Here is a 25955-nt window from a genome sequence, read left to right on the forward strand (position 1 = left end):
CTCTTTTCTTATATATTTCCCATTTTAGTTTATTCATTCAGTAAATATTATTGCTATTACAGAGTAAAAACCGTCTTGCAACTCCTGTGTCTCACTGGCTCTGGTTTCTGGCTCTTTCCATCATGACGCAACAGGCTGACCGCTCACTGCTCAGTTGCTTTTCTCATCACTTCTATTGCTCATTGGCTGACATCATCACAGCTAAGCTCAGGGAGCCAATCCGTGATTAGACTATATGAGCCGTCACTGGCTGTATGTATATGGGAGCCATGTTAATACACCTCACCATGATGTCACACACTGCAAAGTCCTGTTTCATTTCCTTTATAAATATCCCCCAAAAGCTCCCTGATTAGAAAACATCTATTATATTCAGGTAAAGTTTAAGAGTTTGAACTAATTAGATTCAAGAGACTTAATTATTTTATCAAAAAATAAAACAAAGGCAGATAAATAAAACCAGTGACATCGCTCTGGATCATTAAAATTAGGATCGTGAATGTGCTTCATTTCAATGCAATCTTCCAGGAAATTGATCTTATTTGTATAAATGGAAAATTTCGCCTGATGATGGCACTAACAGGAATGTCAGGGGACCCCTAAATAATGTCAATAATGTTAAAAGTGATCATAATGCAGGTCTATACTGACCCTGACAAGTTATTACAGCAGCATTTTATCTTTTGTCATGATGATCATAAGTTAGACAGTAGAAATACTTCACATTACAAAGTAATTACCAGGAATGTGAGCGTGCTTGTGAGATGACTTGCCAGATGACGTTGTGTTGCTTTGCAGCAAAAATTGAAAGGTTCAACATTTTTGCCAGATGGCAACTGTCATTCGAATGAGTTAGTGCAGTGTCTGTCCATAACCTCCTGCTCGATACGGGTTGGCTGCTATTGATATTTCTGCTGCATTGAGAAATGATTAATTGACTGAATGTAGGTCAAAGCCACACTGCACACACGAAAGCAAAATGTACAAGCCTTTTATGTGTTAAAGATATCACAATACACAATTAGAACATCTGATTGTAGACTAACTTTGTCAGTATTTGAGGAGGGCTTTCTTCATCCAGACGTAAAAGTGATTGAATGAAACATTATCGCTATCAATATGAAATTCATGAATTCATGCTGATGCTGCCCTGCTGCCCCAAGTTACAGCTGGTTTCCAGGGTGTTAGACAGGCTGACTTGATTCACTGACGATAGATAGCTAACGTTTGCTTAATGACATCAAGTTAACCACTATCAAAACTTTAACACTGAAACTCAAATTAGCTGATGCCTCTGTCTGTACATGGCTCTGGGTATTCTAACACGGCCATTTTAACTCTTAACGGGACATTAAGTAGAATTTAGGCCCACTCATTAACTGTCATCAAACTTGTTTCTTGAGAACTGCTCATCCGAACGACTTCACGCTCGACACTGTGCTCCCTCCGGCTCTCAGCAACACACCTTCCAAATGAGAAGAAGATCTGATGAATGGCTGTAGAGTAACGTCAAAGGACAGACAGACACTTTCCTCCATTTTTAGTTAGATTATGAGGCTCAGTTTTTTCATACAGAGTTGAATTGATCTGAAGGTGGCCTTCGACACAATCCAAAACCCAGCAGACCCAAACTGCAGCAACATGTCAGTAGAGAGTTTGCTTGGATCCACCTGAGACCTGCAGAAATACTGCAGGACCCTACTCAGACTAAAAGAATATAGACTTGGGTTCCAGATCAGGCAGCTCAAAGAAGAACCGCTGCTGCTGCACACTGGAGGAAGTCAGTGGAGGAGGTTCGGGTATGATGATGCCTCTCTTCAGGGGCATTCTCAACAAGGAGGCGGCCCTGGAGCCGACCCAGAAAATCATGCAGGCTATCTTGTGAGCGTGCCACTGTGACTGGTGTAAGTGGCGGAAAATAGATGGAAAGACCAGGAAGGGCAAAGTTTAACCTAATGGTGGAACTAGATGAAAAATCAAGAGGTCATCAACTCCATGCTGTGCACACCATGAATCTGTGGACAAAACGTCAAGTCAATCCATCAAATAACTGTTGAGATATTTCATTCTGGAGCAAAGTGGTGGACTGACAGACCATCCACAGAGCTGTGCCGCCAGCGTGGCTGACAAAATGAATGCAGTCTGAAATAATGGAGGCATTGTGAAAGGCAGTCTGTCTCGGACGCCCCTGGGAGGATGAAAAAAATGCAAGTATGCACATATAGCTGTTCATATGAAATGCAGATGTGTTGCTGTAGGCAGGAAAGCAGTATACTTACATAAGATGCAGATGATGAATGTGCTGAAACTCCCAACTGTTCCTATGTTCCAGCAGCCTGGTAGAGGAACTTTGAAGCAGTTATAGAGGCTGATGTTCATCATTTCAGAGTCCTGAATGATAGTAGTGGTTGTCATTTCAGACACATACAGCCAAAAGTGACAATCACTATCAACACATCAAGTGCTAGAAGCCCAAAATGATCTTTTGTAAATGTCTGCGGCATGAACCGTGCGATCGATCTGACTGCATAGATCAGAAATAAGCTGTGCATCCAGCTATAGTATAAAATGTGGAGTAATGATCCACAAACAGACATTTGACATCATGAAAATGAGGCTGCCCTGAAGCAAGTTTGCAAAAGCTTTCATCCTGTGCAGTGTAAAACAAATGGCTCTCTGCTGTTTTAAGGATTAAGAAACACTGCATTATAATCATTTTTGTATTCTTATTGGAAACCTTTTCATCACCTTGGACAAACTTGTCTTCATGTCCGTGTTCATGTGTGTGGGCTGGTTTAGCTACATATTTCTGAAAGATATGTTTAACATATGTTGCGTGCATGTTTTTCTTTTTTCTGTTCTCTTTTTTGCTTGTAAACCACTCTGTAATCTCTGCCTTTCATATCTTTTGAGTGGACATATAATTTCTGTAATGATGTAATTACCAAAGTCACAAAGTGAGATACAACTGACAGTAATGCCCCTGACAGTATCGGATCATAAAAGGAAGAATAAATCTGTTAGGTTGAACTTGAGTGCATCAGTTTTTACAATATAAAGTGAAGAATTCATTCATTTTGTGTTAAAAATTGTATTGTTATGAACTGCATTTTAAGAAGACCCACAGCTGCCGGGTTGCTCTAACTGCAAAGGCTAAGGTATTGTTCATCAGCACATTTTCAGAGTGAGCTGATAATACTGAGTCACTGTTTTTAGAGCCCGAAACAGCAGATTTTTGCAGTGGAGCTTTTTAGTGGCGACTGAAAACACTATTGTCAGCTCGCCTGTGACTGACAGGACGTTAGTTCCTCATTAAAAGCGCATTAAAAGACCATGAAAGCCAGAGAAACTAATATAGTTCAGTGACTCAGCTGTTAAATAATGGGCTGCTGAGCTATTAACCTATTTTTGTGAAGAAGCAGACTGAACTTAGTGAACTGAAGACAGACATGCGGTCAAGTCAACGGGCATGTGATCACTTGGCCTCAGAGCAAATTAATTTGATCTCATTCGAATGAGCAAAGGGATTCATGACCTCCAACTCTACTGATCACATGTTTTAACAAGTAAGTATGAATGAAGAAAAGCCTGCAGCCTTAGGACAGGCATGCTGCCTCCATTCATCAGCTTCATCATTCCATCAGCTTCATCAGCCGGCAGTTATCAGCCACCTCCACCACCAGCGTTTGCAAAGTTTCTTATCTGGATGTATGCAAGGTTTTTAATAAAGTGTTTTTATAGTGCTGCGTTGGTTTCTTTCAGTTGCACAGAATAGTGTAATTGTACCATAACCAAAATTAATAATGAAACAATGAACATATTTACTGATTTATTCAGAGCATACACATCAGGTATGGAATTTATCTGCAGATGTTTCGATTCAAGATGAGACGAAGCCTCTATGTGGGTATCAGTTTTGGAGCCACGACAGAGGCCAAAACGTGACCTACTACAGGTGAGGTACATAAACATGGTCAATACAGCAGTCAGTGGAGGTATAAACAGAGAAGCCAAACATATAGGTTTTACAATCAGTGCAACTACGAGAGGACTTCGAGCACGCAGTCATAAATGTACGCAAAAAATGTTGGGCTGGTGTGTCGAGCAGGATGTGAGATAAGGTGCAGACAGATAATATGTGCCTGCACAACTGAACTCCATAGCTGAAATAAGGCGGGGTGACTGCGACGGCTCGGCCGTGTGCTTCTAATGGAGGCAGATCAAATAAAGTTTGGTTGAGATGGAAGGAAAAAAAACTGAAGGACCAAAAATGACCCGGAGCAGAGCTGTAACTTGACAAGTGAGCCGAGGGAGGGGGCTCAACATGTTGCCAAGTACAAGGAACAATGGAGGGAGCTCATTGTGGCTTCATGTCCCGCAGGGGACAAAGAGGATAAGGTAAGTAAGAACGGCCAAAAATCAACACATCTCATCGTTTTCTAAAAAGAAACTTACCAAAACTAAAGTCAGTTTGTTGATGTCATAGTTATTATGAACGTTGCAATTCATCGCTACTTTGACGATGGCGTCTTGGCATTTTCCATCACACTGCAGCAAGTTAAACAAGCTGTATTAAACAAAGGGATGAATTGGAGATGGTACATCTGTTCACTGAAGAACCTTTAATCCGTGATATGCTTCATGGGAATATTTGGTTAAAAAAGGCCTCCATTTTAATTGGGCAACTAATGTGACCTAATACCTAAAGATAGTGCTTCAAGTTTCAAATAAAGGCCTCCGGCAGCTCTGGGTATGAAAGCAGAGCGGCGTGAGTCTAAAGATGCCTTTGGGAAACCCAAAGCCGGTCTGTGAGTCACAGAGTAATCCGGCCCAGGAAGTTTTCCTTTGTCTGTGTGTGAGCGTCCGAGCGCCGACGTCACCGGGATCTGCTTTCAACAGCAGAGATCACAGGCAGAGGATGAACAGATCAGAGCGAGACAAAAGGGCCCGTGAAGGGTTAAAAGTACACAAAGCATTCCTCCTCTGCCTTTTTTCCAGGAACAGAGAGAACATTTGAACGAGACGCAGACACAATGAGCTACAGTGGCGGTCAGACACAGAGCAGGGTTTTGGTGTGAGGCGAGGGGTATTCAGACGGTCTGCAGCCTCACTGCACTCCCGCTACGTCCTGCACATACCTGTCAACCGCACCTTGATTTAAAATGGCAGAGCAGCAAGGATTGGGTCAACTAGTTCCTTCATGAAGTGACTCCAGTCAGGTGTTCAGACTCAGACACCTGGCTGAAAGTGAACATCTCTGCATCAGAGGGCATAGAAAATCTGCACTTCATTTCTGTATTGAAGGATATGGACACTTACACATTACACTTCAGTTGTGATTTTGAGGGAGGCTATTAGTGAGAGATAATAGGTAGACGAGGGTGATGATGAGCTAAGCCTCCTCCCGTTTGGCCTTTGCTTGGACAAAGTGTTTGGCAGCTGCTCCATCCTGCTCGTCCTCTTCTTCTTTGTTTTAGGTGTCCTTTGAGTGAAAGAGGGGAATGCAGCAAACACATCAAAAAGGTGGTTAAGCCTCCTGCCAGCTTTATTTTTACTTTGCATCACAAAATGCAGGAGATGTCCAGGAGAATGCTGAACGAATGAAGGGTAAAATATAGTCCTACACATTAAACCTCTATCACACGAACAGGAGAGCGATGTCGGGCTTCTCGTGTCGCAAAAAGAAAGCTAATGCGTTTCTGAAAATGCCAGAATGTTCCTTTAAGATTCATATGACCCAGTTTAACTTCACTGACCTCAGACCTGCCAACGCTGCAGGACCAGAATAAAAGCAGGCTTTAGGGACGTGTGGGGATCAACCCCAGACCCTGTTAGTGGCCCCGCCTCAGTCCGGTTCACTCCTTCTTATAGACTGGGGAGTTTGTCAACAATTGGATTAAAATATTACATAAATAAGATTATGTAATACTTTGTGCATGAGAGGCTGATTGGGGGTGATGTAACGTTTTGCTGCCGGGGCTGAAACAGCGTTCTGATGACAGATGGGATCGTCAGACACAGTCCTGCAGGATCTTTCTCAGCAGAGTTCAGGCTGCTCAAGAGAGTTTAAGATGGCGAAGAGATCTAATGGAATGATAGTAATTCAAAAAATTCATTTATGTAGATCTGTTCAAAAACACAAAGTGTTTTACAATAAGACAAATCAAAAGAACAGATAAAACCAAGTTAAAACAATAAAACTTCTGAATAAAAGGCTGTTTAGATATTAATGTCAAATGTTTTCATGTGTCGACAGAACAGTTAAATCTATTTATCCTTTTTATCTATTGGGAAACAGCAAAGTGGCCAAAAAGCTTGATCGCTTACAGATTAAAGTTTAGGCTTATACAATAAGTAAGTAGCAACCAAGTTTATGTTAATTACCGTACACATCTACAAGGCTGCACACTTACCGTAACACTCAGCCTAGTTTGTCAAACCTGCTTTTTCTTGGGCTCAGAATGAGTCCACGGCCCGAGCGGCTGCAGGATGAGTTCATACTAGGAGCTGATGAGTTGTGTAAGTAGCTCTGGTGTTCTGTTTACTTTGTCTAAGAAGATGCCTTATGTGTGTTACGCAACAGCGATTTGTCTTTCTTTGGGTGGTGAAAGCCACATGCCAAAAATCCGTAAACGTGCACTCATTTAACGTGTCACGTGATGCAAGTGATGAGTCGTTAATAACGGGATTCCAGACTCACCGGAATCACCGGAACCACAGCCCACGTCTCTGATTTCAAAGAAAAAAAAAGATTATTCACTTTCTTGGATTTCCTCCTGTCAGTCTGTGATGTTTTGAAAGTTTTGTCGCCTTTTATGCGACAGTGTGCTGTAGAGACTGAGACCCTCAGTCCACCGCTTTACCTTTGCAGCTCATTGGTTTGCCACTAGAATGTCCAATTCTGCTGGGATTTAAAGTCTTTGAACAATTTCCCATCAAAGTGAAAAGAACATTGTACAGTCAAAAAGGTGCCAACCCGTGATCGAACGCTGTACCTCCTGAGCCACAGCCACAGCTTTTAGTCCCTAAGAGTGGCTCAGCAGTCGCTCAAGGTAAAAGCTAAACGAGGCCATGTTTTGGTGGTTGTCACTCAAAAGATGGAGATGCAATGAATTTTTCTGTCAGATCACCTCACAGCAAGCTTCAACAGCTCAAGGGCCCGGCGGGAGCTTGGCTGCAGCCTGCATTTGCCTGGAAGATAAGAGTGATTTACGTGTAGGAATGTTAAACCTCTAGGAGGCCGTGGGTGTGAAGTACAGCTCAGTCATTAAGGTAACTCTGTGTACCATTATGCACCGTGCACCTTTTCAAAAGAACTGTGTGTCGTCGTGGGAGAGGTGCGTTTGATCGTGTCCTCATTGAGAGTGAGATGAGGATATGGATGTTAATCACACGTCTGCGTGTGGAGTCAGGGTGTGGCTAGCTAAGTGTAACATAAACACTGAATGCGGGGGAAACAGCTAGCCTGGCGCCAGCTGTATCATGGTGCATCTGTAGGGATGTACCCGAATCTGAAAGCACAAATAATGCGAAGGAGAGGGATGTAAAGTCAGCTCCATGACTGGCATGGCTGTCAGCCATTAACTTTCTTCAAATCGATTGATATCATTAGATAAATTGATAAACATGGCCATTCTTAACTGTAACTCCACCCTCCCTCCATCACGTTTCCGCTCGGGAGAGTCACACATATTGATCTTATTGCAATCATTTTTTGTCGTTTTTTTTGTCGTTTTTTTTATGCCACCATGCTTAGAGGCTGAAAATCTTATTTGTATACACACTGTCTTATACTGGTCAAACACCCAACGTGTGTCGTTACTTTTCCAGTTCCTCTATGCCAACAAGAATTCATTTGATGGCCGAATGTAAGCCTGTCCCTTAGCTATCACCTAAATATTCCCATATCAAATCACAAGGGAAAATTTTTTCACAACAAATGGAAAAAGACCGACCCAACAGAGCTGTGTGTGTGTGTGTGTGTGTGTGTGTGTGTGTGTGTGTGTGTGTGTGTGTCATGGTCCACTCTTATGAAACTTATGAAACTTATGAAATCGTGATAAATTATCTTGTTATCGGCCGTTTGTTTTCTCAAGATAACGAGATGAATCAACGCGTTATGACGTGAAAACAAACTTATCTGGAGATAAGGAAACAATTAATTTGTGTCCTCTGATAACTGCATTAAAAATGTTTCCAATCCCGGTCGTTCCCGGCTTCCGTACTCTTGGAATGGGAAGATGTTTTGACTGTCTGTTCACTGGCTGATTGTCAGGGGGGCGTGAGGGCTGCAGTCTCACCCGGGCCGGGCGTAGAGGTTAGCCAGCAGTACAGCAATCACAGTAATGCACTAAAATGAAGGATGACCTTGGCATATTTAGAAGAAGGTCGTCTCCACTTTAATGAATCACTTCTTCAATGCACGACCCGCCGAGCACGCAAAGTGACACAAACCAGAACTACTTCCTGACTTCTCAGAGTTGTCCAGTGAGGCTGCCAGGCAGAGGCTGCACAGAGTAGCCGGGTGGATAAACTGTTCCCTTGTTTTCCGGATTGTTCTCGCGAACAGCTGCAGCATGCTGTTCATCCGCAGCTCCTCATCTTACTTCTTGTTCGTGCAGCTCCCTGAAATGACACTGAAGGAGTGCCTTACAAAGTGACCCCACCGGGCCCTGACCAAGTGTCTGTATGTGATCAACGGTTTGCTAGAGATTAATATCCATCCTCTCATCTCACTCTCAGAAAGAGAGCACATAAGTATATTTGATGACATGCTGCTCGTTAGTGTTTAGGTTATGTGTACTTATTTACCATTAACCTGCAGCACTGTTCAGTTGTCCATCATGTGTTGAAGTCAGAGACCATGACCCAGTTTATTCTAGATTTTTTTTTCTGGCATTAAACCTGTCAATGTATGACTTTTACGGGGTGAAGAGGAGCACCTGAATGCAACAGTATTCATGTCTTTTAGGGAGGAAGAGCTGGTGTACAGGATGGAGCCACCTGATGCACAAATGTGTCTTCTCACTGAACGCAAGTGGAATGTTCTGTATTTGGATGGTTTGGATTTAATCTTTCGGTGTAATGAATCATGTTGTTTGTGAAGTGTATTAAACTGCTGATTGCCTTCATCGTGTTGCATAATGAGCTGAGAGCGCGGTGACATTCAAACGTCGGTGCTCCGCATGTCTGGACAGCAGATCCTTCCTCCGACACAAAGGAGGATAGTCATCTTTCACCATACGTTACCTTCAACTGACTGACTGTAAAACAAACACACCTGCGTGCGTGTGAGTGTGTGTTTAACTAAATCAGCCATTACCTCATAATGCTTTACTTTCACACACTCATCACGCCTGAAGTCAAGAAGGAGGATGAAAGCAGGAGAGAATCATTGAAAGCAAAAACAGAGACAAGCAGAGATAAGTGATATTTGTTTCAGGATAAGAAAGTTCATCCAGGAACATATCTTTTTCTTTTTTCTCCTCATTCATTCATTCATTCATTCATTCATTCATTCATTCATTCATTCATTCATTCATTTCCACTGAGTGTGAAGAGCTTCCTGCACTGATGGGAATTATTCTCAGCTGACCCTGACTCAGCTGATTTCTACTCACTGCTTCACTCCATCTTTAACCTCCTGTTCCCCCTTTTTGGCCCAGTGTTCTCTCTTCTCTCTGAGTTGCTGCCTTCACTTGCCTCACGGCTTCTGCTCTGTCCGTGTCTGACATATCCACATTTCAGAGTACAAAGTGCAGCTTTTACTCTCTTCTTTACGAGCCATGTGTGTATTTTCCTCTGATAGTATATAGCTAGTCATCAAGACGCTATTTTCCTGTATTCTTCCATTCAAGGACATGGCTGTTTTTTACATCCTCATTAACACTGAACATTCACTGGCAGCATTATTTGAATTATTATTTCATGCTATGGGCTGCACGGTGGCGCAGCAGGTAGTGTGCGTGCCTCACAGCAAGAAGGTTGCAGGTTCGATCCCCGGGTCAGGCGGGGCCTTTCTGTGTGAAGTTTGCATGTTCTTCCCGTGCATGCGTGGGTTCTCTCCGGGGACTCCGGCTTCCTCCCACAGACCAAAAACATGCTCATTAGGTTAATTGATGACTCTAAATTGTCTGTAGGTGTGAGTGTGAGCGTGAATGTTTGTTTGTCCTTACATGTGGCCCTGCAATCGGCTGGCGACCGGTTCAGGGTGTACCCCGCCTCTCGCCCATTGTAGCTGGGATAGGCTCCAGCCCCCCGCAACCCTGAAAGGGATAGGCGGTATAGATAATGGATGGATTTCATGCTATTTACTTTTTTTTTAATTTTTTTTTTTAGTTTTTTCTGCTCATGTTGTTTCTGTTGAAATACCAAAAGAAAACCCTGTCACTCATGCACCGCCTTTTGCAAAAGGAACATGGCACCGTCCTCCAAATTAAATGGCATTTGTCAAACATATACAGCACGTTTGTGCGACGGGTGTTTGATTTGGAAGGTGGTGGAGACTTAAGGTTGATTTCGTACCTGTTCACTCATAATTTGCTGCATACATTATGAAAATGAAGGGAACTTCTGACCTGAAATACAGCCATGGATAACAGGTTAACTGAGCAAGCACGTGCTTGCTCAGTTAACTTGTTATTCATTATGATAAGTGTAAAACAAATGCGCTAACTCAGCCTTTTGCTGCATATATAGCTCCTTAGATGCATCTCTCTCTGCAGGAAGTTCAATCAGTTGTTAGAAAATAATTCATTGTAATGTTTACTACAGAAACCCCGCAGCCACATGGATGATATCTGGAACTGAAGACAGAAACTAGCAAACCTTGAAGAAATGCTAACGCTGCTCTCATTGGGTCAACATGAGGAGAATAAAAACAGTTAATGCTAGCCAAAGCAATCACACCTTTCACCTGTGACATAGCCACAAATAGGTGTTACCCCATCGCTCTGCATCCTGCTGCAGTTGTTTAAAAAAGAAAAATAGTCTTAAAATGATTATTTCTTTCTTTCACTCCCTGCCAGAACAAACGCAGATGCCAGTCAGATCTTTGCAACGCGGCGCCCGTCAGGGTCACTTTTCAGGAAACTCATCAGTGCTGCGACAGATTTTACCAAAGACTAAAAAATGATCTTCAGTCGACTGAAGATGCTCGTCTGGACTGCAGACATGTTCGAAGATGTTTGTGTGTTTCCTTTTCTTTCTGTATTTGCAGGTTGTAAAAAGTACAGCTTTTATTCTATTTCTGTTTTTTCCTCTGAGCTTTGAAACTGTCTCACAACAGAATCTGGATCAGCCAATCAGCTTTCTGGACGCTGATGTCGTCTGTGGTTGACAGTTACCCAAAGCACTGTCTCTGAATATGTTTACATCAATGTTTTCATGTGTGTTTGCAGAATTACAACTTGCTGGTCTGGATAAAATCAATGATATCCCACAAAAGCTGGGATACCAATGAAAATGTAGGTTAGGATTAAGTTTAACCCAAAACAATGAACACTTGTAACTCTTTAAACCTTTACATTTGCATGTTCTTTCTCTAAACAAGTCAAAGACGGAGGACACGCCTGAAGGTGTGTGAAGAATGTACAGCTCACACTGCATAAAGACAGGAGACGTGTAAATATAATAAGACAGAAGCCGAAACTCTGAATGTCTCTGCTGCTCCCTTTGAGGTGACTCACTGAAGTGGATTAAGTAGATGAGTGTTTGGCGCTTGAGCTTCCTTTGTGTAAATCTGTTAGTCTGCATGTAACCTGCCTGTTACCTGGTAACCTGCCAGCTTTCTCTTTTGTGCGCTCTTGTTAAGACTTTTGTTTGCTCCAAATCCAAGCGAAAAGCCAGCAGGGCCTTCGACGGTGTTGCTAAGGGACTGATTTCTAAACACCTCTGTTACTGAGGCTGGAACCGCCCCCGACTGAATGTCTGCTATGTGCAAAATGTTAAAACAGACTTGAACTACCACCAGAGATGACGCTGTCACTCTGAAGCACTGCTACACATTTCTTTCATATCACACATCTGAACAAGCTCCAGATGTAAATATAGAGCTCCTGCAGCAACATCCAAAACCTGAAGTTCTAAAAGAAAGTGAATGAGAATAGTCTTCATTCGTGTTTCATGTTACTCAAGTTTCCAATTTTTGAGTTTTTAGGGATCCTGCTAATAAACAAACAAGCAAACAACCACTATCATCATCACTGCAAACACTGTCCTGGTAGTTTTAACCATGGTTCTGCTCAGGTGTGTTTGATGTTGAACTCTGGTGTCAAACGTCTTTGGAGGAAACTTAAATGGCTGAATGATCCTGCTGACTTTTATACAGTAGGTCCAAGCCTTAAAGGATCAGCTCCGTTACAAATAACACTTTTCTTACTAACGCCTGGTGCTAATGAGCCGTGCAGGCACTTTTCATTGTATTACCTGCACCGAGGCGGTTAGCTGCTTTGTCTGTTCGTCAGCAGGATTACAGAAAAACTACTAGATATTCATGAAACTTGGTGGTGCAGCACGGGCCAGAAGACAGAACCCATGAAAGTTTGGAGCTGATCCGAATCACAGGGTCAGTACACAAATGATTTTAACATTTGGCCAAACAACGTGTAGTTTCTCAAACAGGAAGCGGTCGTTCCGGGCTCATGTGTTTTTCAGCAGTGCTCTCCCTCCCAGTCCAGAAAAGACCCTTTCAGATTGCTCACGAAGGTCAGAAGAGTCACTGGAAAACTTTGCCAAAACTCAAACTGGTTCTCACGAAGATAGCGTCCAAACACAGGCACACGCACGTGCGCGCACACGCACACACACACACACACACACACACACACACACACACACACAGCATGTAGGCACACAAGGGCATGTCTAGACTCACTCCCTCACGTGGTTGACCCTATGACCTCTGTCAATGAGCAGACCTCCGCAGGTCACACACAGACAGACAGACAGATGCACGTACACACACACACACACACACACACACACACACACACACACCACACAGTCTATTTCTCTAATCCCTGAGTCTCATGGACTTGCTGACCCCAGAACTCCAGCAGAGCTCGAATTCAAACAAACTTCAACACAACAGAATCTCCTTCTCCTCGTGCTTCTGTTCCTCAGCCGTCATAATTTCCCACTGATGTTGCCTGAATCTGCTCTTTTTAGATGATTTATATTCCTTTCAAACTTTTACCACGAGCTAAAAAAGCTAGATGCAAAAGGCAGAGCTGTGAGCAGCTGGTTGAGTCTTATTTGAGTCTTGTGGCCACTTTGCTGCGTCTATCAGAGCACACTGAAACTTGTTCTGGGGGGTTTTCACTCGTCCTGCTGGTCAGTTTTCCTCAGTTTAAGCCTCTTTACCTCGATGAATGAGGAAAGTTTGACCTCATGTTTGATTCTGTTGATTCTGGACGACTTCAGAGGGATTTACTGGGACCGGCAGACACAACATCACATTTCTGAGCTATGCAGGAGAATTTGTGAAACTTTGTGTTTTGAAAGTGACATTTGTAATAGTTTGTTTGTTCATCCTGTTGCTTAACTGGTGAATCATCTGCATAAACCAACCAGCTAAACTCTGTGTATCCTTAAAATGGAGGCACATTTTACACACACCCTAAAGCTTAAGCAGTGCAAACATATATGTCACGCAGATGTAAGTGGTGTTAGTCTAATGATGAGTCAAATGACTATTTTGTTGCAGGCAACTGTTGAATCTTTATTTACTTTATAACTATTATTGTGACCTATTTCTTCTTTAAGGCACAATAAACAAGGGTCACCCCAGCATCAACGTTCACGACTGATTTTCACCTACAGCCCTGATTACAAAATAGTTAGGAAGATGTATAAAACATACGTAAACAGATTGTGATACTTTGTTAATCCTAAGTACAGTTTGTGGTATCGGGGTTGTATGAGTGAAATTCTTCAGTTATAAATGTGAATAAACCTGAAATCTATATTGTCAAAAATTACTGACTGACCCTTTAGAAATAGTCATAGTTAACATGTTTGAGTTGATCTTTACTTAAACATAAAGGCTGAGCAGTCATTTCACAAATGTCCTGTGATCAACCATCAGCTCCACGAGCAAGGTTTAATTTAATATCCACTGTATTATTATTACCTCTTCATCTGCCTTTCACTGGACTGATGAGAAATCTGTTAATGACCTGCTTTAATCTCCATAACACAACAGTAATAAATTCATCCAGCGCCTGGAGGACGTGACAGTGTTTGTAATAAATGATTCATTGGTGACATTCATTAGAGGCAGCGAAGAAACCCAAAGTAGAACGATAGAAACTGGTTGATGTAAAGTTCAATATTACTCCAGAAGCTTTCACACCTTCAGCTAAAGAAAGAAAGAGGTTCATTCTGTGCAGCTTCTTCTGGAAACGTACCAGCCGATAATAAGATTCTGCCTCATCTTACACATGATAAACATGGGCGTGTGTGTTCAAATACTGTGTTTGCACGACATGTCAACTGGGTCCAGTAACCACCCTATGTGACAGTAAATAGGGTCACATGACACGACCGAGCAGAAGTCACATCCTGCAATAAAGTCACAGTCAACAATAATATGAGCATATGTCACAACATTACGCCGTTCATATGTTAGTGAAGTGAACGAACACGTTTGTGGGAAAAACCCCACACGCATTTACCGTCCAACCGCCTTAAACTTTCCCAGAGTCAGTTATCAATGGGTTGTTTTGATCCACAAAGATAAAGAGGCAATGCAGGTGAAAGTTAAGCCACAATCAGGCTATAAAATGTTTGTGCCACATTGGTGCTGTTGGTGTTATAAAAACAAAGATATTTGGGATCATTTTATTTTTTGCCAAATCATGTCACTGAATGGTGATGTGAACTTTTTACTGGTGGTGTGTCAAAGGACGCTCTGACATTTCACCCACAGCTGAATCAGCTAAAAGCAAAACTCACATTGCACCATTTTTACACACTCTGACTTCCACCAGACCGCCGAGGACTCGGAGTTCAGGACTGTCCCTCTGGGAAATCAGCCGTCTGACCAGCAGCCCTGAAGAAGCTCACAGAGTCTGGAAGAGATCAGTGCTCAGTGGAAGTGGGTCACATCTTTTTCACGGCTTCTTTTTGTTTAGTAATTGTCCTTTCTAAGTTGATTTTTACCCGCATAGATCATCAGAGTGTCATTAAATACAGCACACACCTCGGCTCTCTCTGGCCGTGCTCATATTCTTTCAATAGCTATCTCTTCTTTACACTGGGGCCGCTAAAGCTGCGATGATCTTGCCATCACAAATGGCTAAATTTTGCAGCTAAATGCTGCAGTCTGCAATCTCAGCCAGTCACCAACTGTGTCTGTGTGCTGTTTGGTGCTGAGCAGGTAGTGCACAGCGGATTTTTACAGCTTTTTCTCTGAAAACTGACACTATGAGAGCGACGACAGTGACCCAAAACAGTAAAGATGTATGCGAGAAAGCTAAACAATAAGCTGAAACTCACAATGAAGCGCCGTGAAGTCGAGAGGAGCTGCAGAGTCTTTGTCACATTGTTTTCACTTTGCCATTTGATACATTATTATGGTAAGTGTGTGTGAGAAATAGTATTGTCAAAACCTGACCTATAAAAACCGTGAGCTGAGGTGAGAAGGGCCTGTAAAAAAATGAGCACTGGCTTAGAGCAGACAATAAAGTGAACCAACTTGACAAATGAATGACAGCCTATGAGTGCGCGCGCACACACACACACACACACACACACATAGCACAGTGTGGTGAAGTGGATGACCTGGATTCCGCTGTCATGTGAGGAGATGTGCTAACTGCCTCTGCCCTCCTGTCCTCTATCTACCCCTCCCACAGTCTTTTACTCTCAGCTCCTTCATGCTTTTCCTGCTTCCTCTTCCTTCAACCTACATTTGTTTCTAGTTCCCTCCTTTCTCTCCCTCATTCAAATTTGCACGCTGCATATTAAATTAAGCATGGTTTCCTGGTGTTGATGAGATGACAGTCAGGGATGCAAATCATCTCCAGTGAAGACTGTATTTATGTAGGAAATAAATAAACAATATGAGAAGTATCTAGGCATCAGCTATTATTAGAGGCACTGGGCGAGAGGTGGGGTACAAACTGGACAGACCACCAGTCAATCTCTGGGACAGAAACACAACCGTTCACACAAACATTCACACCTGCAGGTCCTTTAGAGGTGCTAATTAACTTAATCTTCTTGTTTTCAGTCTGTGGGAGGAAACCAGAGCAGCCAGTGAGGACCTACAGGGAAACATGCAAACTCAGTATGAAAATGTGTGTGCTCTCGTTTACATTCACTGGACGGAGGCTGTGCTGGTGTACACAGGACTCAAAGAGGAGAACTGGCTTCTCGGATTATCTAACATCATCTGAAACCCCCTCCCTCCTCAACTTCCTGACCCCAAAATTGCGGGCGATCGTCAATTTTTTCTAACTTTCTGAAACTGACAAGCTGTGTGGAGCAGCTGTAAGCACTTTTGCCTTCGAACCTGTTCAGACAACTCATGAGCTGTTCTGCTGCACACTGAAGGCATCAGGATGTTTGATGCAGCTGTTTCCAGAGGTGCTATAATGTTCACACGCAGGTTTTGCCCAGTTTACTTGCCTACACTTGTCTACAGTCTGCCTACAGCACAGGAAGCCTGAACGCACCACAACATCATTCTTTAAAACCCACAACCAGCTTTTTTTTTATTTAGGTCTTGATGCACAGTGCAGCATATTGAGGTGAAAAGGTCATGAAATGTTTGTTGTAGTTTCATAACTGCATGGCCTCACTCTCTTTGCAGCTCCATTACACAACCCACAGACAAATGCTCCTCTAAACATAGTTGGTGATCAATCAGTGGAAAAATTGTATTATACTCAGTTGGTATACCTTCAAAAATAATGTGGGCTAATGCAGTTAATGTCTTAAAAACGCAATCTAGTGAATATGCATTACTGCACATATATTTATTTTAATAACGACACCAAATTCCAGTTTCCATAAAGTTAGGAATGCATGCATGAAATGACACAACATGCAAACTAAGGGCCTCTTTCACAGGAACAGCGTTTAAACACAGTGACACATTTCTTATTTTGGAGCGCTCACACACATCTGGTCAAGTAAATCCATGCACTTTACACCTAAATGTACTCAAAAATGACCTCATAATATTCCACTGAGTTCTGAATCAGATCAGTTATTTTTCTGGGAGAAAGACCACCGTCGAACTCACGCAGACCTCTCACTCTTGGCGTAAAGACAGCGAAACACCCTAACAACAAATCAAAACAGCATGTCAACATTCAAGAAGAACTTCTGAACTCGATCAGCTTGACCGATTGGACTCATTTCCTCATAGAAACGGGAAGCTCCCAAAAGGCTTTTTTTTCCCAAACAGAGGTTTTTGGAGAGTTCTGGATTCTTGTGTAATATTTCTAACACACATCTCCCAAATCTCGCTTGTGGATACGTCGGGCCCCGTTCCAATCGTGGCGATCACTCCGTCTTTCAGAGGCAAAGGCAAAGATCTAAGCCTTCAAAACGGTACAGAAAGTTCACATTTATAAACACTTGGCAGCACAGACGCTTACAAAACATCTCAAGCGAGACACTGAATGCATCGCAACATAATGATAGATGACGAAAAGCAAAAGAAGCACAAATCACAGCTTTGGTCCTATGTGCTGTATTTAAAGTGGTATGTATGGAACAATGCTTTCTGCCAGTGCTGACACATCTGGTTTGCAGCTGTTTGTTCCTCCAGTGCTGATGTGTCCGCACTATCTATAACACACAATCTATCCATAACACACATGAAGACAAGGACACGACAATGTCCCCATTAAAGACAGTTCTTTTGCATGCATAGGCCTGCAGCTTCTTTCTCAAAGCGTCCTGCGTTCACTCCTTTGATGCATGCTCACTCATCATTTCCTTGCTGTCATTGTCTTTGGATGTCAATTCAGATTTCAGCTGATCACTGCATCAATCCAGTAGCACAGCGACACGCTTTCATTGTGAGCCTATCATCAGATTCTCTCTCTGCATTGGTTCTTTCATGATGCTGTTATGTGCATCCCTCCACCTCCCAGTCATTGCAGCTTCATCATTTCATCATCCTCATCAGCCGCCATCACTTGTGTCTGGACTCCGTCTTATCTTGCTCAGGGCGATGCCCCTCGATTATAAAACCTCCCTGTAGAGTCCGAACACCAAAAACTGTGTGATAAGATGTAATTATTACTTCATCATCATCCATAATAAACACTTCTCTCCTGATTGAAAGACACAAACTGAGTTCACCTTGGCAGCCAACCTCACCATGATGAACTTAGCCACGGTTGGAAGTGTAGGTGAAAGTAAGCAACAAACAAACCTGTCAGCCATCACAGGGCTGGTTGGCATAACACCAGCACTGGCTAAGCTAAGGAACATCTGGCAACTCCGCTCACACATCTTATGATCCAAGATGGAAAACCAAAACCCTGCTAGGTTTGCTTTAGCTTGTAGATGAACTAATTAACAGGCAGTGGAAAGGTTCCTTTAATTTTGCTGTTGCTGTTGCTGTTTTTGTTCCTTTAATACTGATAACTAAGAAGCTATGGCGCAGACATATAAAATAGATGAAAGGCTGCAGTGGATTTTCATGTACTATTGAGAGAAATCGTTTATTTTTTGTTCATCTAGATGTGATCAGTGAGTCACCATTCAAAAGAGAAACTCAGGACAAAAGGTGTTGTCTGGGAGTAGCATGGGGGATAAAACGGCGTGACTGCAGGTGCGTGTTTATCATCTGACTTCAGAGGAAGGAAGCCAACATGCCATTATGCTCCAGTCGGCCATGGAAAAAGGCCTGACTTATAAGACCATCATGTTTCGCAGAGATAGTCACACATTAATGTTTTCAGTCTGAGCAGTTGTGGCTTTCAACAAGGAAAGGGTTGAAGAATCATGAGCTGACGTGTTGCGCCCTGCTTGATTTATTGCACTCCATGTTTAGACCCTAAAGACCCTTGCTCTGATATCTTCAGTATGAGTGACAGGACCTCTGCGACACTCTTCTTCATCCAGATGGATGTTAATGATCTGCAGTAGTTTTTAGGAGACATTTTACTGTTAAATGAAATTATCTCTGTTTTAAAACCATTTCAGTCGGCGAGTGTTTCAGTGCAGAAGGTCACTAATGTCCTGACCAACAGTGTTTACCTGGAGGAGTGGAAAAAAATGACCTACATCAGGGGGGAGGCGGGGAGGCGGGGAGCAGCTCTGGTAACCTCGCTTCTCTTTAACTGTACACCTCCAGTTTTTCAAGAGGAGTTCCTCTTTAAACAAGCTGTAACAGCTGATCACAGACCAACAGGCCTCAAGCTCCACATATCTGCACCGGAGGAAGCAGTGTAATTGAGTATTATGAGCCTCGTCCTGTTGTTCAGTGTTGTATATCACTGTGTGTTTGTTTTAACTGTCATCTGCCAAGAGACCGCAGATCCAAATACTCTGGAGCTCCCACTCTGTTACAAAACACCAGATACATGTACAACATATTCAACAATTACTGCACTGTGTGCGGCGCATTGTTGTGTTCCAGCCTCATTGGTGAGCTTTTCCTCTATGTAATCTTTCTCTGCACAGACTATTTATTCAGCTATAAGGAGCTTAATCAAAGAATAAGGTTTCCAGATCACCGGGGTCACTATCAGCCAGTGGTTAAGAATGTGGAGCATGTGTGCGTGCGAGAAAGTGAGAGCGTGTGTGTGGTTTTGTAGCCGTCATTGTGCTAAGTAAAGATTCAACACCTGCTGCAGCGGATTTACCAGGACAGAGCAACGCTGGAGAGACATGATACAACCAATACATGGCTAAAAGTATGCAGACACCTGAATTAATGTACTGCTAACAGCCCCCACTCTTCTGGTTTCAGTCTGTCCACATCCTGCCTACCTGCACACATCTGCATTGATTTTTATATCCCATCCTTTATTATGTTAATACATGAGCACTGCATGTATCACATAAGTGTACTGATTTTTTATCCTTGTGCCAATTGATCCTTATCAAATTTTATATAATATATAAGATTATATAAGGATCTATATCCTATATCATATATATGTGTGTGTGTGTGTGTGTGTGTGTATATGAGACTGAGGAGAGTGAAGCAGTGCGATGAAGGTGAGGTGGTGGTGGTGACAGAGTCGAGCAGGCTTCATCTCAGGTCACAGATTCAGCTGCTGCCCCCTGCTGGTAGCTGGTGGACTTTACACAAAAGTCTGCAAGTCATCACCTCATCAGGTAGAGCTGTGATTTACAATTAGTCATTTAGGCAGACGCTCTTATCCAAAGCGCCGTAAATATGAAGGATTAACACGCATTAGAGCATTAGAGGATTAAAACTGCACCTTAATACCTCAACGCAATGATTCACTGAGAATAAATCTGATAAATGGTTATCATTCATGTCACTTTTCATGTAAAAATGGCAAAAAAAATCTGCTGGTTACAGCCTCTGAAATGTGAAGACTTCCTGTTTTTCCTCTTGTTTAGATATACCAAGCATTTAACAGGATTCATGTTTTTGTGTCTGGCTTTTTTTTTTTTTTTAACTATTTTCTGACATTTTCTCGACTAAATGATTAATCAGCAAAACATTCAGCAGACGAATCGATAATGAAAGCAATCGTTAGTTGCAACCTTAAATTTGCAATCCTGTACAATAATAAACAGGAACAAACACAACACTCAGCAGAACAAACAGTTTAATGCACAGTGATCTTCATCCAGCTCAGTGCAAAGTGTCAACAATGTGACAGGTACCGGAAACAACGTTCAAGTACTGTAGATTAAAAAGGATTTCCAGTGCAGCCGACAGACAATGCAGAACTCCATTAACATTTTTCTACATATAGTTAGCGTTTGGTAATTTTACTTCACTCATCCAAAGACCAGTGAGGACTGCAGCAATTAAAGGAAGGTAAAGGCCATCTCAGAGCTCTGCGAGGCTGCTTCAAGACGTTTTAATTGGTCACTTTCATTTTGTCAGTTCACGTGACAAATGTTTTCTTACACTGATGAAAAGCTGCGGTTCATTGTTTGTCTTTATTGCTCCTTCAGGCGTTTATACTGAGCTTGTGCTCATTTCAATGTCCCATGAATGAGATACACCATCAATTAAATCTAAATTAACATATCATGGGCTCTCCGTACATGTCTGGAAACAAAAAACAGTGAATTAAGCGCAGCTAAGTGAATGTGAGTCTGAGTATTAGATTGAAGCAGAGTGGAAATGAATCCCAGAGGTGGGGTCAGAAGATCAGAAGCCGATCATCTACTGATCAGGCCGCTGATGGCGAGGCTGAATCAAGCTACCAAAGCTAAAAACTCACTTGGCACTGGGACTAACTTGTCCACATGCTGTATGTCACCGGTGTTCATTTGGAAGTGGTTGTCAGAAGAACATTCCCCAAATTCAGCAATGACAGAAACTCTGGATTCCTATCAGGAAAGATGCGTTCCTGATGCAAATTAGAAGCTCAGAAATATCTAACAGGGCGGCTGTAGTCAATGAAATGACGACAGCGAAAGAAACACATCTGGACACTCATTCAAGTCACTGACCGAGAATTATGAGCAGACTCCTCTTGAGACACAGAATTAAAAACACTTAGAAGGAACCAAAGTCACAGTCTGATTCAGCAGTGCCCTTTAAAGCAGCAGCAGCAGCAGAAAATAAGCCCGAATTGACACTTGTAGCCAGTTAATCACTGAAACACTTCCAACCAAGTTAACGTCGGATTCTGACATAACTGATTTAGATTATTACTCCCAGTGACTCAAAACTTCAACACGTGTCATAACATCGCCCTGGAAAAGAGTCTCCACCCAGGAGTCACGTTTCCAGCACTGCTGATCGGAGCTGGAGCCCAGAAAGACCTGTGATTACTGCATCAGCTGACCTGGGAATGAATGTTGTCGTACCAGTTCCCATTGAAGACAAAAGCCACGTTAGAGAGTGTTAGTGTGTTTTTTGTCTACTGTGACAGGGTTTAACAGTGCATTTGAATATATTCAAACTGAGGTATCATATGGTCTAACCAGTTCCTCTGAGCAGCAGGTACACGGCAGAGACGGTGATGGCCGTGGCAGTGTAGGTAAACACAGCGTTATAAAGAGTGTTGGTCCTTATTCTTTCACCCAGCGTCCTCTGGGTCTCCTCCAGATGCCTCACCACCACCTCAGACTCCCACTGGTCCCGTCTCTCTGATCTCTCTGATCTCTCTGGTCTCTCTGGTCTCTCTGGTCTCTCTGGCTCTGCCACCTGTGGCAGACCAGCCTGTGGTCCAACCTGTGGTCTGGTTTCCAGCAGCTTCTTCACCTCAAACAGTTCGCCCTCAACTCTACCGAGTCCCTGCTCCAGTTGTCCCAGTTGTGGCGGGAGGGAGTCCAGGAGGGACTCTGTCTTTTGGCTGCTAAGACGAAGGTCTTTTAAGGCTGAAAGAGGCACCGTGGGCGAGTGTGTGGTTGAACCTGGCTTGTTCTGAAGGATGATCTCCGCCTGTGCGACGCTGTCATTCAGAGTGAGTCTGAGGCTGTCGATGAGGGTTCGGAGCTCGTCCTGCTGGGACCGATGGTTTCCAGCCTGGACTCTGAGGGCTTCCTGCAGGCTCTCTGGACCCTTCTGGGCCTCCAGCAGCAGACTCTTCAGCTCCTACAGATGAGAGAGGTGAAGATGTGTCAGCTCCAACAAACATCAGTGCTCTGGCTGATGTGTTCATACACATCAAATTATACAGCACAAGACACAAAAGCATGTTCATCTGGAAAATCTTTGGAATAAAGAATGTGTCATTTGCAGTAAACAGAAAAAATTAAGTAGACTGAGAGCCTATAATCATGCTAACAGCTCTCTGAAACTGTGCTTGAGAGCAGCTTGAGCAAAATCTGAATGTCATCATGCTAACATGCTCACAATGCTAACATGCTGATGTTTAGCAGGTATGTTGTTTACCATGTTCACAGTCTTAGTATAGGGTGTTAGCATGCTAACATTGGTTGATTAGCACAAAATACAAAGCACAGCTGAGGCTGAGGGGAATTTCGGTAGTTTTGCAGGTGTTTGATCTTTGAACAAAATATTGGACAATTTCAAACTTTGATGTGATGATGACATTATATGAAAAGTGCTAAAATATGAATCCAGTCTATAACTAAATAAATCCAACAGCGATCATCACCCGCCCTCACCTGCAGGCGGACGCGGTTAATGTATGTTGACCCCACGACCCCGATCAGGGCTCCGAGCACCGAGCCGATGAGGGACCAGTTCTTGGTGCGTTCCGCTCTCGTCCTCTCCTTCTCGTGGCTCTCTCTGACGCTCGCTGAGAACAAGGCGAACTTCTCCCTCTCTGAACCTTCTGCGTTCTCATACGCCGTCCGGAGTCGACGCTCCTCCTGCAGTCAGGAGAGAGCATGAGAGCGGTTCATTGTGTTCATCATTTGGATTGCTGGCCTGACATTTCCTCAGAGCTTTGAACAGACTTCTGTTCGTCAGCTCCGGTAGGTCTGAGTGATTGGAGGTTAAAGCGTTTACAGGTCTTGTGCTGTCATTTATTAGTTTTTAAAACAGAATCAGCTCGGGAAGGATTGACTGTAAGCTGCCCGATTTTGCATTTTTAACACTGGCCTGACAACAATCAGCTGGACAGCCCACTGGGAATTTTCACAGCACTCCCAATGATCAGTCTGAACCTGATGGTAGGCAACGTGTCGCTGTGACTAACTCTAGATATCATTCTAGAGAATAAAAGTTCTTTCACTTCTTCTTCTGACCTCAAATTATGTGCATCTATGTTGCATTGACCTGCTGACCTGCAGCAGTTTGTGCTCGAGTGTGGCGAGCTCCAGGTAGTGAGCCTCCTCCCTGGAGACTCTGTCCAGCCGGTCTCTGACCTCCTTCAGCCTGACCTGCAGGGCCTCCAGGCTAACATGAGCCTCACGCACCATCCCTCTGGCCACCATGAACGCTGCCTCAGCCTGGAAGAAACACACATGTCTGACACCCTGGATCTTTCTCATTATACATCATTTGTCCTCTGTGATTTCTTGGAGTTCATCTAGAACGCAGGGCAGCAAAGAGCCATGGGAAACTCAGAATCTGCAGATTACTGGCTGTTTTGGCTGACTATCAACATGTAGACACAACACCCTGGATTTCCAAGGTTTCCTGCGCCTTACTGTCTGCTGACCTCAGTGACCTTGGTCTGGGCGATGCGGACCTCGTTGAGTCCGACAAACTCCTCGTACCTCTCCCACCAGTAGTTGACTGAGGCGGTGGCTGTCTGAGCCAACCTCTGACCCAAGTGCCGCCCCACCTCACCTGCATTCTGGAGGAGGAAGAGAAAAGAAAGACAGAGGGCCGTGTTTTAAGTTGGTCGCCAGCATGTTGGCAGAGATATCTATAGCCGTAAAGTAGTTAAAGAGAGTCAGAAGAGGGATTTCCTGTACCTGTAAGGCAGCGAGGGCACGCTCCTTCACCACCTCGGCTCCACCCTTCCCATCAGGAGGGCCGGGGTTAGTGGGTGGTGGGGAGCCAGGCTGATGGTGAGTGCTGTACGTTCGGACCAAAGTGATTCTGCCATGCAGAGATCCAGGCACAGAGATGCGGGACACACAGCAAGAGCCACGAGCCCAGAGAAAGATCTGAGCTCCTTTGTACCTGACATGCAAAGATACTGTGAATCAACATGTTCAGCGCTGTATTTTTCTGCAGAAACAGCAAAAAAGCTCAGGTCTCCCCTTTGGTCTACGATGCGCAGACGTACCTCATTGAGAAGGGCAGCAGTCAGACGTGCAGCTTGAAAACTGTCAGAGCTTCACTTTCAGTGCAGCTACAGAGCCAACACTGGAACAGGCACCTGGGAGAACGGTTAAAAAAGAAAAAGATTTATATGCATCAAGATTCAAGGAGGGTCAAGGTTCAAGGTTTAATGTCATTTAGACGTTTGCATAGTGCTGTGCTGCTGTGTGAAAGGGATCTGAGTGCTGTACTGGGTCAAGCCTCTTAAAATATTTCTGATACAATCTGTGTACAATCTGTGTGAAAGGAGGTCATGTTATGTTATGTCATGTTTAAATTGAGCAAGATATGGGGCTTAATACACCCAAATGAACCTTATGTTTCTAATTCAATTCATGAAAATTAGATATTTTCGAGGCTCATGTGAACATTTAAAACATCACTACATGAATTAATGACAACAGATCACTGAGAAATTATTTATTTTCACTGTTGAATGCGAAGTATTGTGTCTTGAACCTCTTTTTTTAACTCTTAATCCAGAGATGCCATCATGAAGGCAATGGACAAGACCCTTAATCTTACTCTGATTGACATTTGTATTCACAATGAAAGTAAAATATAGACACGTAAATTCCACATCTGGCTAACTTCTTAAACACACTGCTAAATTTACAACCTGAGGGAAAACATGTACGACTAATATGCACCCTGTATATATGTCACAGTATGATGAATGATTTCCCAACACACGATGTGAACTGTCCTCATTATAAACAAACGACTAACAAACAACACTGATTAATACATCAAGTGAATAAGCGGAGAGACTGAAGGAGGATGAAGTTTACAGGGCCTAACGTCAGTAGTATTATTTAAGACACATTACAATTTTCGTACAAGGTTAGCTGACTGGTCTGCCCCCTGCCCTACTTCATTCACAACTCCACGTTAGCTCCACGTTGCTGGTCTGTGATATTCCGTGACAGGTCCACTAATATAACAATGTATGAAAAATAATATACCTGTTTTCTTCGGTGCTGTCAAAGCATAAAACTAGTTAGCATCCTGATGTCACATGAAGCAGCTAGGAACAGGGTGAATTTTCGCTCAGGCACGGAACGGTCATTCTATTTCCGGTTCA

At 43.2% G+C, this 25955-nt stretch overlaps 1 protein-coding gene across 1 annotated transcript; it reads right to left on the reverse strand.

The window, feature by feature from the left end:
• Positions 1-20756: 20756 nt before the first annotated feature.
• ccdc51 (coiled-coil domain containing 51) lies at positions 20757-25943 on the reverse strand. Its single transcript, XM_070959802.1, has 7 exons — positions 25837-25943; positions 24837-24929; positions 24520-24730; positions 24261-24398; positions 23884-24048; positions 23260-23466; positions 20757-22723 (listed from the first exon to the last, which is right to left on the reverse strand). Exons 2-7 carry the CDS (start codon positions 24839-24841, stop codon positions 22106-22108), a joined length of 1344 nt encoding a protein of 447 aa, XP_070815903.1. The 5' UTR covers positions 24842-24929; positions 25837-25943; the 3' UTR covers positions 20757-22105.
• Between the last annotated feature and the right edge of the window lie 12 nt (positions 25944-25955).

Source organism: Chaetodon trifascialis, chromosome 3, assembly GCF_039877785.1.
Source record: "Chaetodon trifascialis isolate fChaTrf1 chromosome 3, fChaTrf1.hap1, whole genome shotgun sequence".
Classification (NCBI taxonomy): domain Eukaryota; kingdom Metazoa; phylum Chordata; class Actinopteri; order Chaetodontiformes; family Chaetodontidae; genus Chaetodon; species Chaetodon trifascialis.

Bases quoted from the DNA above. Each gene is read 5' to 3' on its own strand.
- ccdc51 (XM_070959802.1), bottom strand. The intron at 24,399-24,519 runs GTACAGGAAATC...TTCCTCCTCCAG, and splicing joins GTGCCCTCGCTGCCTTACAG to AATGCAGGTGAGGTGGGGCG. The intron at 24,049-24,260 runs GTCAGCAGACAG...TGTTTCTTCCAG, and splicing joins CCCAGACCAAGGTCACTGAG to GCTGAGGCAGCGTTCATGGT.